This window comes from Catharus ustulatus, chromosome 18, assembly GCF_009819885.2.
Source record: "Catharus ustulatus isolate bCatUst1 chromosome 18, bCatUst1.pri.v2, whole genome shotgun sequence".
Classification (NCBI taxonomy): Eukaryota; Metazoa; Chordata; class Aves; order Passeriformes; family Turdidae; genus Catharus; species Catharus ustulatus.
The window spans coordinates 4,167,153-4,180,521 of record NC_046238.1 but is presented as its reverse complement, the minus strand read 5'-3'; the positions used below and the strand labels follow the sequence as shown (position 1 = coordinate 4,180,521).

Below are 13,369 nucleotides of genomic sequence, written 5' to 3'. Positions count from 1 at the left end.
CCCGCGGGCCATCGGACGGGTTTGGGGGCGCACCCGGGCGGGGCCGGAAGCGAGCGAGGGGCGGAAGTTCCCGCCCGGCGCTCCCGCTCGCTCGGTCCGAGGGGCTGCGGCGCCGTTCATGGTGAGCGGGGAAACGGCGGCTCGGGACCGCGGGGGACGGACCTGGGGGGCGGGGGTGGGCTCCGGGCCTCGCGGGGGAGGAGGGGCTGGAGGGGCGGAGGGGTGATGGGGAACGGGAAATAGGGAGGGGATTGAGAGGGGCTCCGGGCCTTAGTGGGGATGGGGAGGCTGATGGGGCTCATAGCGGGCTCCAGCTCTGGGGGTACAGCTGAGTGACTCAGGGGCGGGGGGCTCAGCGGGGCTTTGGGCCATGGGAGAGGGACTGAGAGAGGCGGAATGTGGGTGCTGGTCCTGCCCAGGACCGCTGGTGCTGGTGCAGCCCCCGAGAGCGGAGCGGTGTTGATGCGTGGCAGTCCCCAGGGGCGGGCTGGGGCTCTGCTCCGGCCCCGAGGTTGGAGAGGGGGGCCCGGGGGGACTCGCGATGGTCACGCTCCGGTTTGCGCGTGTCCGGTGCCCTACGAGCCCCTTGGCCTGGGGCCGGTGGTTTGGGGAGGGCAGGGCTGGGATTTGGGAGTTTAATAGGGTAAATCCCCTCTACAATCCCCTGCCCAAGCTGGGGTGTTGTGGTAGTGGAGGGAGCTGGAATGTGAGCTGAGGGTGCTGCCTGTGCATCCCAGAGATGATGGAATGGTCTCTAGGCCGTCCCTGCCCTTCCTCCATTGGGAGTTTAATGGCACTGAAATAAAAATCCTTCGGTTCAGCTCATCCCAGAGCCGTGGGAGCTGGAGGAGCAGGGATGGAGGGGCTTAATTATCCCACCCTGAGGGAAAACAGAACCACGGAGGCTCCCAGCGATTAAAGATTTAGCGGCTCTGGGGGCATTTGTGGTGCTGAGCCACCGTGTGCCTGTGCCAGTGTGACTCGGTGACAGGAATGTGGCTGGAGGCTGCAGGAAGAGCAGGGAAGAGCTCGCGTGTGCTCTCCCTGTTTTGCTTTAAGGGAAAAAGCTTGGAAAACCTGTGGATATTCTGCTTTTTAGCACTTGGGAATCTGTTGATTTCTGCATTTGGACTCTCAGGAATCGTCTGCTCTACTTGTGTGTGTTGGGAATTGCCCAATTCCATCCCAGATTATTGATGGAGTAAGAGCTTTAAGCTGTCCGAGTTGTGTAAGAAATGAAAGCAGTTGTTGTGGGAAAGCATTGGCTTTGCAGTGCAAACCCCGCTCAGCATTCCCAGGGCTTCTCCCAGGGAAAAAAAAATGGGGGCAGGAATGTCCTTCAGTTCCTGACAGTGAAACATTTAAAACACTTGAGAACTTTGCACAAAGAGCCGCGGGAGGAGCTGGGGTGTGAAACACCCGGTGTGAGCAGGGCTGTCACACCTCCAGGGTGGGAACTCCTTCCTTGGGCTAGAAACTGCTCTCCTGAGCTGGGAATTGCACTCTGGAAACAGGAACTGCTTCCTTGAGCTGGGAATTGCTCTCTTGAAGAGGGAGCTGCTCTCTTGAGCTGGGAGCTCCTTCCTTGAACTAGAAACTGCTCTCCTGAGCTGGGAGCAGCTTCCTTGAGCTGGGAGCTGCTTCCTTGATCTAGAAATTGCTCTCCTGAGCTGGGAATTGCACTCTTGAAACAGGAACTGCTTCCGTGAGCTGGGAATTGCTCTCTTGAAGAGGGAGCTGCTCTTTTGAGCTGGGAGCTGCACTCCTGAGCTGGGAACTCCTTCCTTGAACTAGAAACTGCTCTCCTGAGCTGGGAGCTGCTTCCTTGATCTAGAAGTTGCTCTCCTGAGCTGAGAATTACACTCTTGAAGTGGGAACTGCTTCCTTGAAGTGGAAACTGCTTCCTTGAAGTGGGAATTGTTCTCTTGAGCTAGGAATTGTTCTCTTGAGCTGGGAACTCCTTCCTTGAGCTAGAAGTTGCTCTCCTGAGCTGGGAATTGCACTCTTGAAGTGAGAACTGCTCCCTTGAGCTGGGATCCCCTGTCCTTGCAGGAAGAGATGTCGGGAGAGAGCGTGGTGAGCTCAGCAGTGCCGGCGGCCGCGACGCGCACGACGTCCTTCAAGGGGAGCAGCCCCAGCTCCAAGTACGTGAAGCTGAACGTGGGGGGAGCCCTGTACTACACCACCATGCAGACCCTGACCAAGCAGGACACCATGCTCAAGGCCATGTTCAGTGGGCGCATGGAGGTGCTCACAGACAGTGAAGGTAAGGATTGGGGTGTTCCTGGGCAGGGAAGGGCACAGGGGTCCTGCAAAGCTCAGAGGAGTTTCTGTTTGTAGGGTTGGATGGATGGAGGATCTCTCCTGCAAGGGAGAGTTGGGATTGTTCAACCTGGACAAAAGGCAGGTTTGGGGTGATGTAATTGTGGCCTTTCAGTGCCTGAAGGAGCCACAAGAATGACAGGGAGAATGTTTATAAGCCCTGAAGTGGCAGGACAAGAGAATAGGTTTGGATTAGATATTGGGAAGAAATCTTTCCCTGTGTGGGTGCTGAGGCCCTGGCACAGAGTGCCCAGAGAAGCTGTGCCTGCCCCTGGATCACTGAAGTGTCCCAGGCCAGGCTGGATGGAACTTGGAGCAACCTGGGCTTGCTCATGGCAAGGAGTGAACTAAATAATCCTCCCAACCCAAACCACGCTGTTGTTCCATGATTCCATGATTATACAGTGGAACAAAAGACAAGGATGACATGAGTGGTTGCCTGAGCTGCAGAGGGACACTAAGAAGTGCCAAAGCTCCTGTCAGGCCCAGGTGGCATCTGGAGCATCTTTTCCTTTCAGAATACTGACATTAAAGCTCTGAAGCCTATGGGAGAAGGGCGGGGATAGTGATTAGGAATCCTTGTGTGTCCTTTTGGAATCTCACAATGCCATTCCCTCTTCTTATCTCCTTGCTTATAAATAAAATATAAAACATGCTCTGAACATAGGTATTAATGAGTTAAGAGCTGATTTTTTAAAATGAAACAATTTTCCTGTGGGACTACTGACAACTGATTTCCCTAAAACAGAACCAGTTGCAGAATTTTCAGAAAATTTGGAATTTTATCTCTACATTCCCACGTTATGGGTGTGCCAGAGTTTAATTGGAAGCTCAGCTTTATTTTCACTCTGATATTTTACCCATAACAATATTTAAGGAACTTTGTCTTTAACAACAGCCTCTGCAAAGCTGAGCCTGGAGGTTCAAACACCTCCCTTGGGATTAGTTAATTATTGTTTGAAAATTTTGTTTGAATTTGCTGAAAATAGAGAAAATACCTCCCAGGGTGAGGTGGGTTGGACTGAGTGTTGAGTACTTTAAATACTCTGTTTAGAGGTTTATGATAAGCTTTCCTGAGATAAAAGGAAGTAGATTTGAAGGAAAAAAAAAGTAAAAATACAACCTGATTAGCTGAATATTCCTGGTTTTGCCAGAAGTCCTTATATTTAAGCTGGGGAAAACAAAGCTGTGTTGTTCCAGGTGTAATCCCAGGCCAGGATAAAGCAGGAATGTGGATGCTGTGATTTGGGGGCTCTGGATCTAAGGAGCTCTGGGATGCTTATCCTGGATACAGACCATGGAGGTTGCATAAAAAAGTCAGTCTGTGGGGTCAAATTTGGGGAAAAAACTGTCAAATGGGAATCAACACCTTGGAGGAGTGGAAATGTTGTGAACCCTCTCCCTTTGCTAAACTTGAGGTGGATCTTCCTGTCCCTCCCTGAAGCTGCTTCGTTGAATTTGATAATTCCAGATTTCCCATGGTTGGAAATGGATTGGAAATTCCAAATTCATTTTGCAAACTCACCCTGGCAGGTACAGGAGGGCTGGGACATCCCAATCCCAGGGCTCAGAGGCTCTGGAAGTGCAGGTGCTGTTAGCACCCCAAATCTGAGGATAACTGGAGTTTCTCCTGCTAAAATATTATGTTTGGGATATAAAATCCCAGGTTTTGTTTTGCTGTGACTCCCACGGTGTCTATGTGGGATTGTTCCATGGAACCAGTTTGTGTTTTAAGAGGAATTTGATACTTCCTGTATGTTGTAACACAGACACTCCCATTGCTGCAGTTCTTGCTTTATCTCCCCTTGCCTGGAAACTGGGACAATAGCACTGGGGCTGCTAAAGGAAACACTTTTTATCTGGAATTCTTCAAAATCCTCCTCACACCCAAAACCTGGCACCAAACAAAATGTTTCTTAGGAAAAGAAGCCAGGCTTGGGGAGCAAGTGGAAGGAGTTGGGTTTAACCAGTCTGGAATGTGGCACACAGGGTCCTGCTCTGTGTCTGGGATTCAGATCCCAGCTCCTCCTCCCAGCTGAGCAATTCCAACCTGCTGCTCCTCAGGCTGGAGGAGAACAGCCTGGGCTTCTCTGGTTGTAGGTGGCAATGATTGTTTTCAGCTTAGAAATTATTGATGAACTGTAGCAAATCAGCATATTTGGAACATTTTCTTTGGATGGTAATGAGCAGGGAGAAGGATGTGAGTTTTCCAGGTGCATCCATCCATTTCCAATTCTCTTTTTTCCCCTGTCTCTCTGCTGCTGTTGGTGGGGAAGCTGTTCCTGGTCCAGCTGCTGATAAGACACACTCAGGCAGTGTCCAATGTCAGGCTCCTGTTTCACCTGCCAGGGCTGGCTTGGAAAATGTCAGGTTTTAGCTGGAGTGTTTGCATCCTGTCCTTGAGAATTCCTGTAAAACAAAGATGAATTTCCTAAAGGTGTGACAAGGCAGTGAGGGGAGGGAGGGCTCTGCCCCTCTGCCCAGGTGAGACCCCCCCTGCAGAGCTGCCCCAGCACAGGGAGCACCTGGAGCTGCTGGAGAGTCCAGAGGAGACACCAGGATGAGCAGAGGGATGGAGCAGCCCTGCTGGGAGGGCTGGGATTGTTCACCTGGAGAAGGGAATGCTCTGGAGTGACCTAAGTGTGACTTCAGGGCCTGAAGGAGCTGAGAAAAAATGGGGAAGGATTATTTGCAAGGGCCTGGAGTGACAGAACAAGTGGGGATGGCTTCAAATTGCCAGAGGGCAGGAATAGGTGGGATATTGGGAAGAAATCCACCCTGTGAGGGTGGTGAGGTGCTGGGATGGAATTCCCAGGGAAGCTTCCCCATCCCTGGAAGTGTCCAAGGCCAGGCTGGAGCAACCTGAGACAGTAGAAGGTGGCCCTGCCAGTGCAGGGGATTGGAACTGAATAAACTTCTAAGTTCCCTTGCAACCCAAACCATTCCATGATTCTGTGTTCCATGCAGCCCATGGATTCTGTGTCCCTTCCTAAATGGATCACAGGATGTTTTTGGAGCATTGCAATTAAGAAATAGCTTTAAAAGACTTCAACCCACTTGATGGCTGTGCTGTGGCCGAGTGGCAGCAGGGTCACTTCCCTGTGACTCATCTCCTTTGGGCTGTTTGGGGGAAACAGAGAAGTTTTTAAAGCTCTTTTAGTGGTCACTGAGATTTTGCAATGTTACTGAAGTGTTTTCTCATCCCCACATGAAAATGAGCAATTCTGCTTCAGTTTCACCATCTGTAAACATGAAGTTGCAGCAGATTTTTGCAGCCTGTGAGGAATCACAGAGGAGTTTGGGGATGGTGATTCTGCTCTCAGCTGGCCCTTCACTTTTCTGTGTGCTCCAGTGAGCTTGGGAAGCAGCTGCATTTGTGGAATGGATGTCCTGGTTTGTTACTGTGGCTTGTGCTTCCTCTTTATCAGGGAATCCCAGAATGGTTTGGGTCAGAAGGGACTTTTAAGCTCACCTTGTTCCACCCCTGCCATGGGCAGAGACACTTTCCACTGAATCTCCCACTAAAATGGGATTTCTTGCTTTCCATACTCTGCACTGCCAAATGGGCTTTTTTCTGCTGTAGTTGGATTAGCCATCAGCTTGGATCAGTCCTTTGTTCCATCACTTCTGTCTCTAGTTTGTTGTTCCAGCCTGTAAAATCACACTTGGAGCACACTTTGTGTTGTCTGTGGACAGCAGGAATGAGGGAACTGGGAAGCCAGGAGTGAGCTGCTGCAGAGTGTCTCCTCTCAGAAAGAACCACGTTCCCTTTCCAGATTGAACCAAATGTTCAGACTTTTCCTTCTAATTCCATTCATGCAGAACACACAGGGGCTGCTTTAACCTACTTTCCTTATTTGTCCAAAATATGACTGCTTCCCCACAAGCGTTTCCTCGCTGCATTCCTGAGCCTCAGCCTGTGAGAGTGGCCATGTGTTCGCTCAGGGCAGCTCCAGCCTCGGCACTGCCTGACTTTTCCAGCTCCAGCAGTGAGAGGTGAAATGTGGATCCTGCACCCACAGCTTTGGTTGTAGCTCTTTTCTTCCATGGAGACTTTGGAGCACTTTGCAGTGCCTAGAGGGACTCCAGGAGAGCTGGAGAGGGACTTTGGAAAAGGGAATGGAGGGACAAGACAAGGGGGAATGGTTTCTCACTGCCAGAGGGCAGGGAAGAAGTTTGTCCCAGAGAAGCTGTGGCTGCCCCTGGATCTCTGGAAGTGTCCAAGGCCAGGCTGGATGGAGCTTGGAGCAGCCTGGGATAATGGAAGATGTCCCTGTCCGTGGCAGGGGTGGGACTGGATGATCTTTAAGTTCCCTTCCAACCCAAACCATTCCGTGATTTTCTGCGCCATGATCCTAAGCTCCAGCTGTGCTGTGCTCACATTCCCCGTTCCATCCTCACACTCCCAATTCCATCCTGTCCTTCAGTTTGCTCTGGCAAGGCCTTTTTTACCACATTCATCTCAGCTTCTCCTTCCTGTCCCTGCTGTGTCCCCAGGCTGGATCCTGATCGACCGCTGTGGGAAGCACTTTGGGACAATCCTGAACTACCTGCGGGACGGGGCTGTGCCGCTCCCCGAGAGCCGCCGGGAGATCGAGGAGCTGCTGGCTGAGGCCAAGTACTACCTGGTGCAGGGGCTGGTGGATGAATGCCAGGCAGCCCTGCAGGTGGGCACGGGGCTCAGGGGGCAGCTGGGGGTGGGCAGCAGCATCTGGGCAGAGTGGGATTTTCTCTTGGTCTTCACGTGGTGATTTGGGAGGCTGGGATGGAAATTGGAATAGTTTGTGTTGCTGTCTGCTGGAGTCTGGTCACATCCAGGAAAAGCAGCTTCTGCCCAGAGCTGCTGGGAGTCCTGTTGTGTTCTGTGTTGTGTTCTGAGGTTCCCATCTTGGGTTTGATGCCACTGTCACTGATGTCCTGTCTGAGAGAAGCCCCATTCCAGATCCTGCTGCACAGGACATTCAGTGGTGCAGAGCAGGAATGGATACCTCAGGTGCTCTCAGAAGAGTGATGCTGGCCAGCTACAGCCCAGAAACCACCACAGGGACAGCCTGGACACTGACCCCTCAGCAGAGATCATTCCCAGGAAATGTGGGTGTGCCCTGGGATGTGCTGTCACTCAGCTGCTCTTTGGTTCTTGCTCCCACAGAACAAGGACGCGTACGAGCCCTTCTGCAAGGTCCCGGTGATCACCTCCTCCAAGGAGGAGCAGAAGCTGATTGCAACCTCCAACAAGGTGAGAGAGACTGAGATGTGCCCTGGGGAGAGCTGGGGGTGTCCAGCCTGGAGAGGACAAGGCTTTGGGGAGACCTCAGAGCTCCTTCCAGTGCCTAAAGGGGCTCCAAGAGAACTGGAGAGCTGGACAGGGATGGAGTGGCAGGATAAGGGGTGATGCCTTTAAACTGAAGGAGGGCAGGGTTGGATGGGATATGAGGAAAAAAATCTTCCTGTGAGGGTGATGAGGCCCTGGCTCAGGTTGCCCAGGGCAGCTGTGGCTGCTCCATCCATGGAATTGTCCAAGGCCAGGTTGGACAGCGCTTGGAGCAACCTGGGGTAGTGAAAAGTGTCCTGCACATAGCAGGAGGTGCTGATAAGAAAGAGGAAGGATAAGAATAGATGAGGATCCAGTCCTAGAAGGGGTCAGGAGGGATTCCAGCCCCATTGCCAGCCTGTGCACCACAGGTTTGCAGCAGCAGCAGTAACAACACCAAAATCCCACTGGGAATTTGTCATTGCAGCTTCTCTGTGGGGCCGTGGGCTGAGCTGAGGTTCCAGCTCTGGCTGTGCTCCCTGGAACTCAGCTGTGCTTTGTTTCTTACAGCCAGCAGTGAAGCTCCTCTATAACAGAAGCAACAACAAATATTCCTACACCAGGTAAGTGACTTCAGCTGGAATTGTTGGAAGTTTTTCATAAACTATAAAAATTTCATTTTTCTTCCCCCAGACCCAGTGACAGATTGGTGTTGGCAGGCACTCCATTTTTTCCCAATTAATTTCAAACTGGACTCAGAATAGAGTCTGCTGTTATCCATGGAAGGCTGAGCCTGTGCTATTTCTGTGCCAGAGGAGTTCCTCTAATCCTTAGGTGCAGCTGGCAGAGGCTCCTGGCCAAGTGCTGTCTGCATTCCTATGGATTGTAGTCTGGTAGTTGAACACAGCGAGCTCAGTGAAATCATCAAACTGAGGGCCTTATTCTCTGTCTCTTATTCCCCTGCAAGTTTTATGACGTAACAGTGCCCATCCAGGGTGCTGAGCTCAATTTGATTTGGCTGATAGGATTTTGCACCTGGGTGAAATGGCCTTGGACAGTTGTTCACAGGGCTGTTGCTGTTGTATTGCTGCTGCTGCTTCAGGTTTTCCTACTTGTAGTAGTGAAATAAAAAGAATTAATTTCTTGGGTTTGCCTCGTCCCTGGAAGCATCCAGGTTGGATGGGGCTTGAAGCAGCATGGGTTAGTGGAAGGTGGATGGGCTTTAAGGTCCCTCCAACCCAAACAATCCTGGGATTCTGTGACCCAGGAATCTGGGATCTCAGGGCTGCCAATGCTCACTGCTCCCGCTCTCCCCATGTGCTCTGTAAATTCCTGCTGCTGCCTCTATTCCCACAGCAACTCTGATGACAACATGCTGAAGAACATTGAGCTCTTTGACAAGCTGTCCCTGAGGTTCAACGGGAGGGTGCTGTTCATCAAGGATGTCATTGGGGATGAGATCTGCTGCTGGTCCTTCTACGGGCAGGGCCGCAAGATCGCCGAGGTCTGCTGCACCTCCATCGTTTATGCCACAGAGAAAAAGCAGACCAAGGTACAGGAAAACTGGGAATGCTCCAGCCTGGCACTGACAGCTGAACAGGCTGGCACTTTGTCACTGTTCAGCAGCTCTGGGGGATAATCAATGCACTGAGAGTGGGGCAGCACTGAGCTCGTCCTGGGGGTACAGCAGGAGCAGTTGGGATATTCCATAAAGCACTGGGATATTCCATAATGCTCAGTCCAGCTCTATCTTCAGACAAACTTGTGCATTTAACCACATTTGGGTTTGGGAGTTGCAAGTAGATGATTTAGGGTTGGAACTAAATGAAATTTAAGGTCCTCCCAACCCAAACCATTCCGTGGTTGCACACCCCCATGGAAGGAGGATCCAGCAGTGGCACACCTTCCCTGTGTTCCTCCCTTTCCCAGGGGAAACCTGCCTGGTTCTGGTAAAAACCCAACTGGCTGTAGGACTCAAAAATAAATAGAAAGGATTGTGCCTGAAAGGGTTCCTGTGTCTGGGGTGCAGTTAGGGAACTGTAACAGCAGATATCAGGAACCTCTGGTGCCTCAGGGTGTGACCTTCTCTTCCTGCCTGCCAGGTGGAGTTCCCAGAAGCCAGAATTTACGAGGAGACCCTGAACATTCTGCTGTACGAATCCCAGGATGGGAGGGGGCCGGACAATGCCCTCCTGGAAGCCACAGGAGGGGCTGCAGGGCGCTCCCACCACCTGGAGGAGGACGAGGAGCGGGAGCGCATCGAGCGCGTGCGCAGGATCCACATCAAGCGCCCGGACGACAGGGCCCACCTGCACCAGTGAGCCTGGGGAGAAGGGGCTGCCCTGCAGCAGGACCAGGCAGTGTAACTCCTGTCCAGCACACTCTGTAAATTGGGATTTGTAACAAACTCTAGGTTATTTGGGGTATTTAAATGCGGTAGTTGTAGGGCGAGGATCGGTGAGGTTACTGGGCAGCCTGGAAGGGCCTGTTGAGCAGCTGGAGAAATGCCCGGAATTTTTAGCACTCTTGTGTTGCTGTTTTGTGCTGGAGAGGAGGAGGACTGGCTTCCTGTGGCTTTGGTAATGATCCTGCACTTTAAAACCTAAACAACAAACAAAAGGTCAGCCAGCCACCCTCCTTCCCTCCAGGCACTCCCTGACCCTCCTGGGCTGGGGGGAAAGGCAGGGACCTGGACCCAGGGCTCCTGGGAGACAGCTTGGGAGTGCCTTGGGTGTCTCCCCAAAGAACAAATGGCACAGGCTGATGAGATTCCTGGACTGCTGGGGGCAGAGGGACCCCTCAGAGCAGTGGGAGGGAGCAGGGGCTGCTCCCTCAGGTTCCCCACAGCTCTCAGGATCTGTTCCTCCAAGGCTTCAGTGGAGTCTCTGCAGCACTGAGTGGGACACCCATCCCTGTTTTGTCCTTACGGTTCAAGGTTAAAATTCCTCCTAAAGGAGGAGAATCAGGAGCAAATTGTCCATGGTTGCTTTCCCTAGGAGTAGTGTTGGTACTGGTCAGTGCTTAGAGCTTCTGCCTGAGCCTGGTTTCCAGCAGCTCCCAGTACCAGGGGTCACAACAGGGTCAATCCCCCCATGCTGGGGGGTGTTGGTGGGGGCAGCAGCCCTGGTTCCCTTCTGGAACTGATGCAGGAGCATTGAGTGAGAGGAAACAGCCAGAGGCAGATATTCCCTGTTTGACTTCATCCTGAGGGTATTCCAACTATTCCCAGCCATGGCAGCTGTGTGTGGAAGGGCAGAGCCTGGAGAAGGCCACTGCACTGTGGTTTTCTACAAGTGCTTTTCTCCTGTCAATGAATATTTTATCTACCTCCTTGTCTCCTGTTGCCTATTGTGGAGTCAAGTGACAGTGATGGTGGGAGGTGGGGTGTCATTCCATAGGGCTGGCAGCAGAGCCACAGCTGTGACACTTCAGGTCACCAGTGCTGGGAGGGAGAGAAACCTGAGGTAGGAAGTGTTAAACTTGCACTGCAGCAGCACCTGTGAGTGACACCAGAGCACTCTGCCCTGGGCTAGAGTTTCTTTTGACCCTTTCTCTGGAATATTCAGCACTGGCTTTAAGAGCCACACTCCTCTGGAGCAGCAGCTCTGTGTTCCTGCTCCAAGGCTCCCTGCTCCTGGCTCAGGGCTGCAAAGGACATGGGAACAGTGTAAAAACCCAAGGTGCTGCAGCAGCACCAGCCACGTTCTTCTGTTCCACAGAGCTCGTTGGTAGAGGCTGAGACACACCATGAAGTGGCTGTGCAATTTTGGATCATCAAGTAAAGCTCAAACATTTCCAATTTAATCTGAGGCCATCTTTCTAGTAACCAAAGACTTCTCCACACTGCAGGCAGCTGCTGGCTGTGGCAGGTGGGGATGTTGTCCTTGTCTCCTCTTTCTCCTGCAGCTGCTGATTGTTCACTGAGAGCTCCACAGTCTCCCTGGGGTTCAGCAGCTTCAGCTCCGTCCTGACACCTCAGGGCTTCCAGTTTGAGTTGTTCTGACACCTGTTTGCAGCACCCTCTGGGGCTGGAGCAGTGCAGAGGGGGAAGGAGCCAGTGCCTCTCTCCCCTCAGGGCTGGGATAAGCTGGGGGCAAGGCAGGGAGGTCCAGGACTGCTGTTTCTCCATCACTGTGTTATTTTGACACTTACTGGTGATTACTGGGCTGTTACTGAGCATCTCAGCATCTGGAACAGCCCTGCTGCCCTTGAGGGTGAGGCTGTGCCTCAGCAGAGGGTGAACAGGGACCAGCACCAGTCCTGCAGCAAACCCTGCTCACTGCAGCCAGGAGCTACTCTCCAGCAGGCTCAGGACAGCTCATCCCTGGCTGTGCTGACCAAATCCTGTCCTGTGGGGCAGAGCAGCTTCAGCCCCAGGAGGTGACAGCAGTACTAAGCACCTGACAGGTCACAGCTACGTGATTAACTTCTCTGTAAATAGATCCTTAACTGGCTTCAGGCTTTTCCCTTCCAGGTTATGCAAACTAAGTTCTTAAAAACCAGGGGAGGGCTGTTTTTAATCTTTGTACAGTGCTTTGTAGAGCTGTTGGTTTAGCAAAATCACTCCAGGAGAGTTCAAGTTTCAATTTCAGTCTTGTTCCTGTGTTTGTGGGCAGACTCTGCCTTAACTCACTCCTGCTCTCACCCTTGGGGTGCTGGAGTGGTGCAGCCAAGCTGTGTCCTGGGGACTGTCCTTTACCTGCTGTCCCTGTCCTTGCTCTGGGCACACCTGCTCATGCCCTTGCACAAATGCTCTCAGTCCTGAGCCTCGTTACTCTAAGTGGTTTTACTCTGAGCTCTCAGGTGCAGCTGGGGCTCAGGGCAGGTGTCCTGGGCACAAGCAGCTCTTCAGATTATCCTTCCCTGCCTCCCAGTGCCAGGGAGAGCAGAGCTGGCTGCTGCCATTCTCCAGCACCAGCAGTGAGGAAAGTCCCCCTGGGGAAGGGATTTTGTCCCCTCCCAGCTCCTGACCCGGGTGGGGCTGCACAAGGAGGGGACAGGGACCAGCCCTGGTGTCCCCTCCCCACCTCTCTCCCTGTAGCACCAAAGCAGCTGCTCCTGCACTTCCCCAAGGCAGGTTTGGATCCCCTGAGCCACAGCACCTGGGCAGGGCTCCAAGCTCCCATCCTACCTTAGAGTCTTAATGGAATTGTTTCATGGACAACAGCAAATTCCTGTTCTGTACAATCATTCCCACCTGTCCAGACTTCTGCACAGAACAAGCTTCAGCTGGATTTCAGTGTATGGTTGATGTTTGCAATATGTACTTTTGTTGTTTTTTTTTAATATAACACAATAAATTAGAAGATATTTCATATTTACATGCGAGTCACTTTATTACTTGCTTGGAGCTCGATGTCCTCAGGGGCTGTGTGGCTGGAGGAAGTTTTGGGATGAAATATCAGAACTCCATCTTAATTAATGTCAGTTTGACCTCCCAGCCCTCCCTGTGGGAGAGGCCCCAGCTGTTGGGATTCTCTCTGGTCAGTCTGCCTTGAGAAAAGTTGTTTTTAGACCAGGGTTAACACTGCTCTGCACTTCTTGCAGTGCTCCTGAGTAGTGACTCCAAGTACAGCTAGAGAAGCCTTTTGGCTTCTGTCCTAATCCTTCCTGACCTCTCAGAGATGAGATTTTACCTTGGAACTTTGGGGATAAATGTCCCTGTGACCATGTAACGAGTGTCTCCTTCTGGGAACAATACAGCAGCATCAGGGATTTTATTTAGCTAGAGTTGAATAGTTTTAAGCTATAAAAAAAAAAAAAAAAAGAGCCTAAAAGATGCAAACAAACTCTCAA

At 52.0% G+C, this 13,369-nt stretch overlaps 1 protein-coding gene across 1 annotated transcript; it reads left to right on the top strand.

Moving 5' to 3' along the window:
• Nucleotides 1-44: 44 nt before the first annotated feature.
• Nucleotides 45-12,894, top strand: KCTD10 (potassium channel tetramerization domain containing 10). The gene is made up of 7 exons (XM_033075674.1): nt 45-121; nt 2,053-2,266; nt 6,820-6,989; nt 7,472-7,558; nt 8,144-8,196; nt 8,930-9,125; nt 9,676-12,894. The coding sequence occupies exons 1-7, from the start codon at nt 119-121 to the stop codon at nt 9,892-9,894; spliced, it is 942 nt and encodes a 313-aa protein (XP_032931565.1). The 5' UTR covers nt 45-118; the 3' UTR covers nt 9,895-12,894.
• The last annotated feature ends 475 nt before the right edge of the window (nt 12,895-13,369 follow it).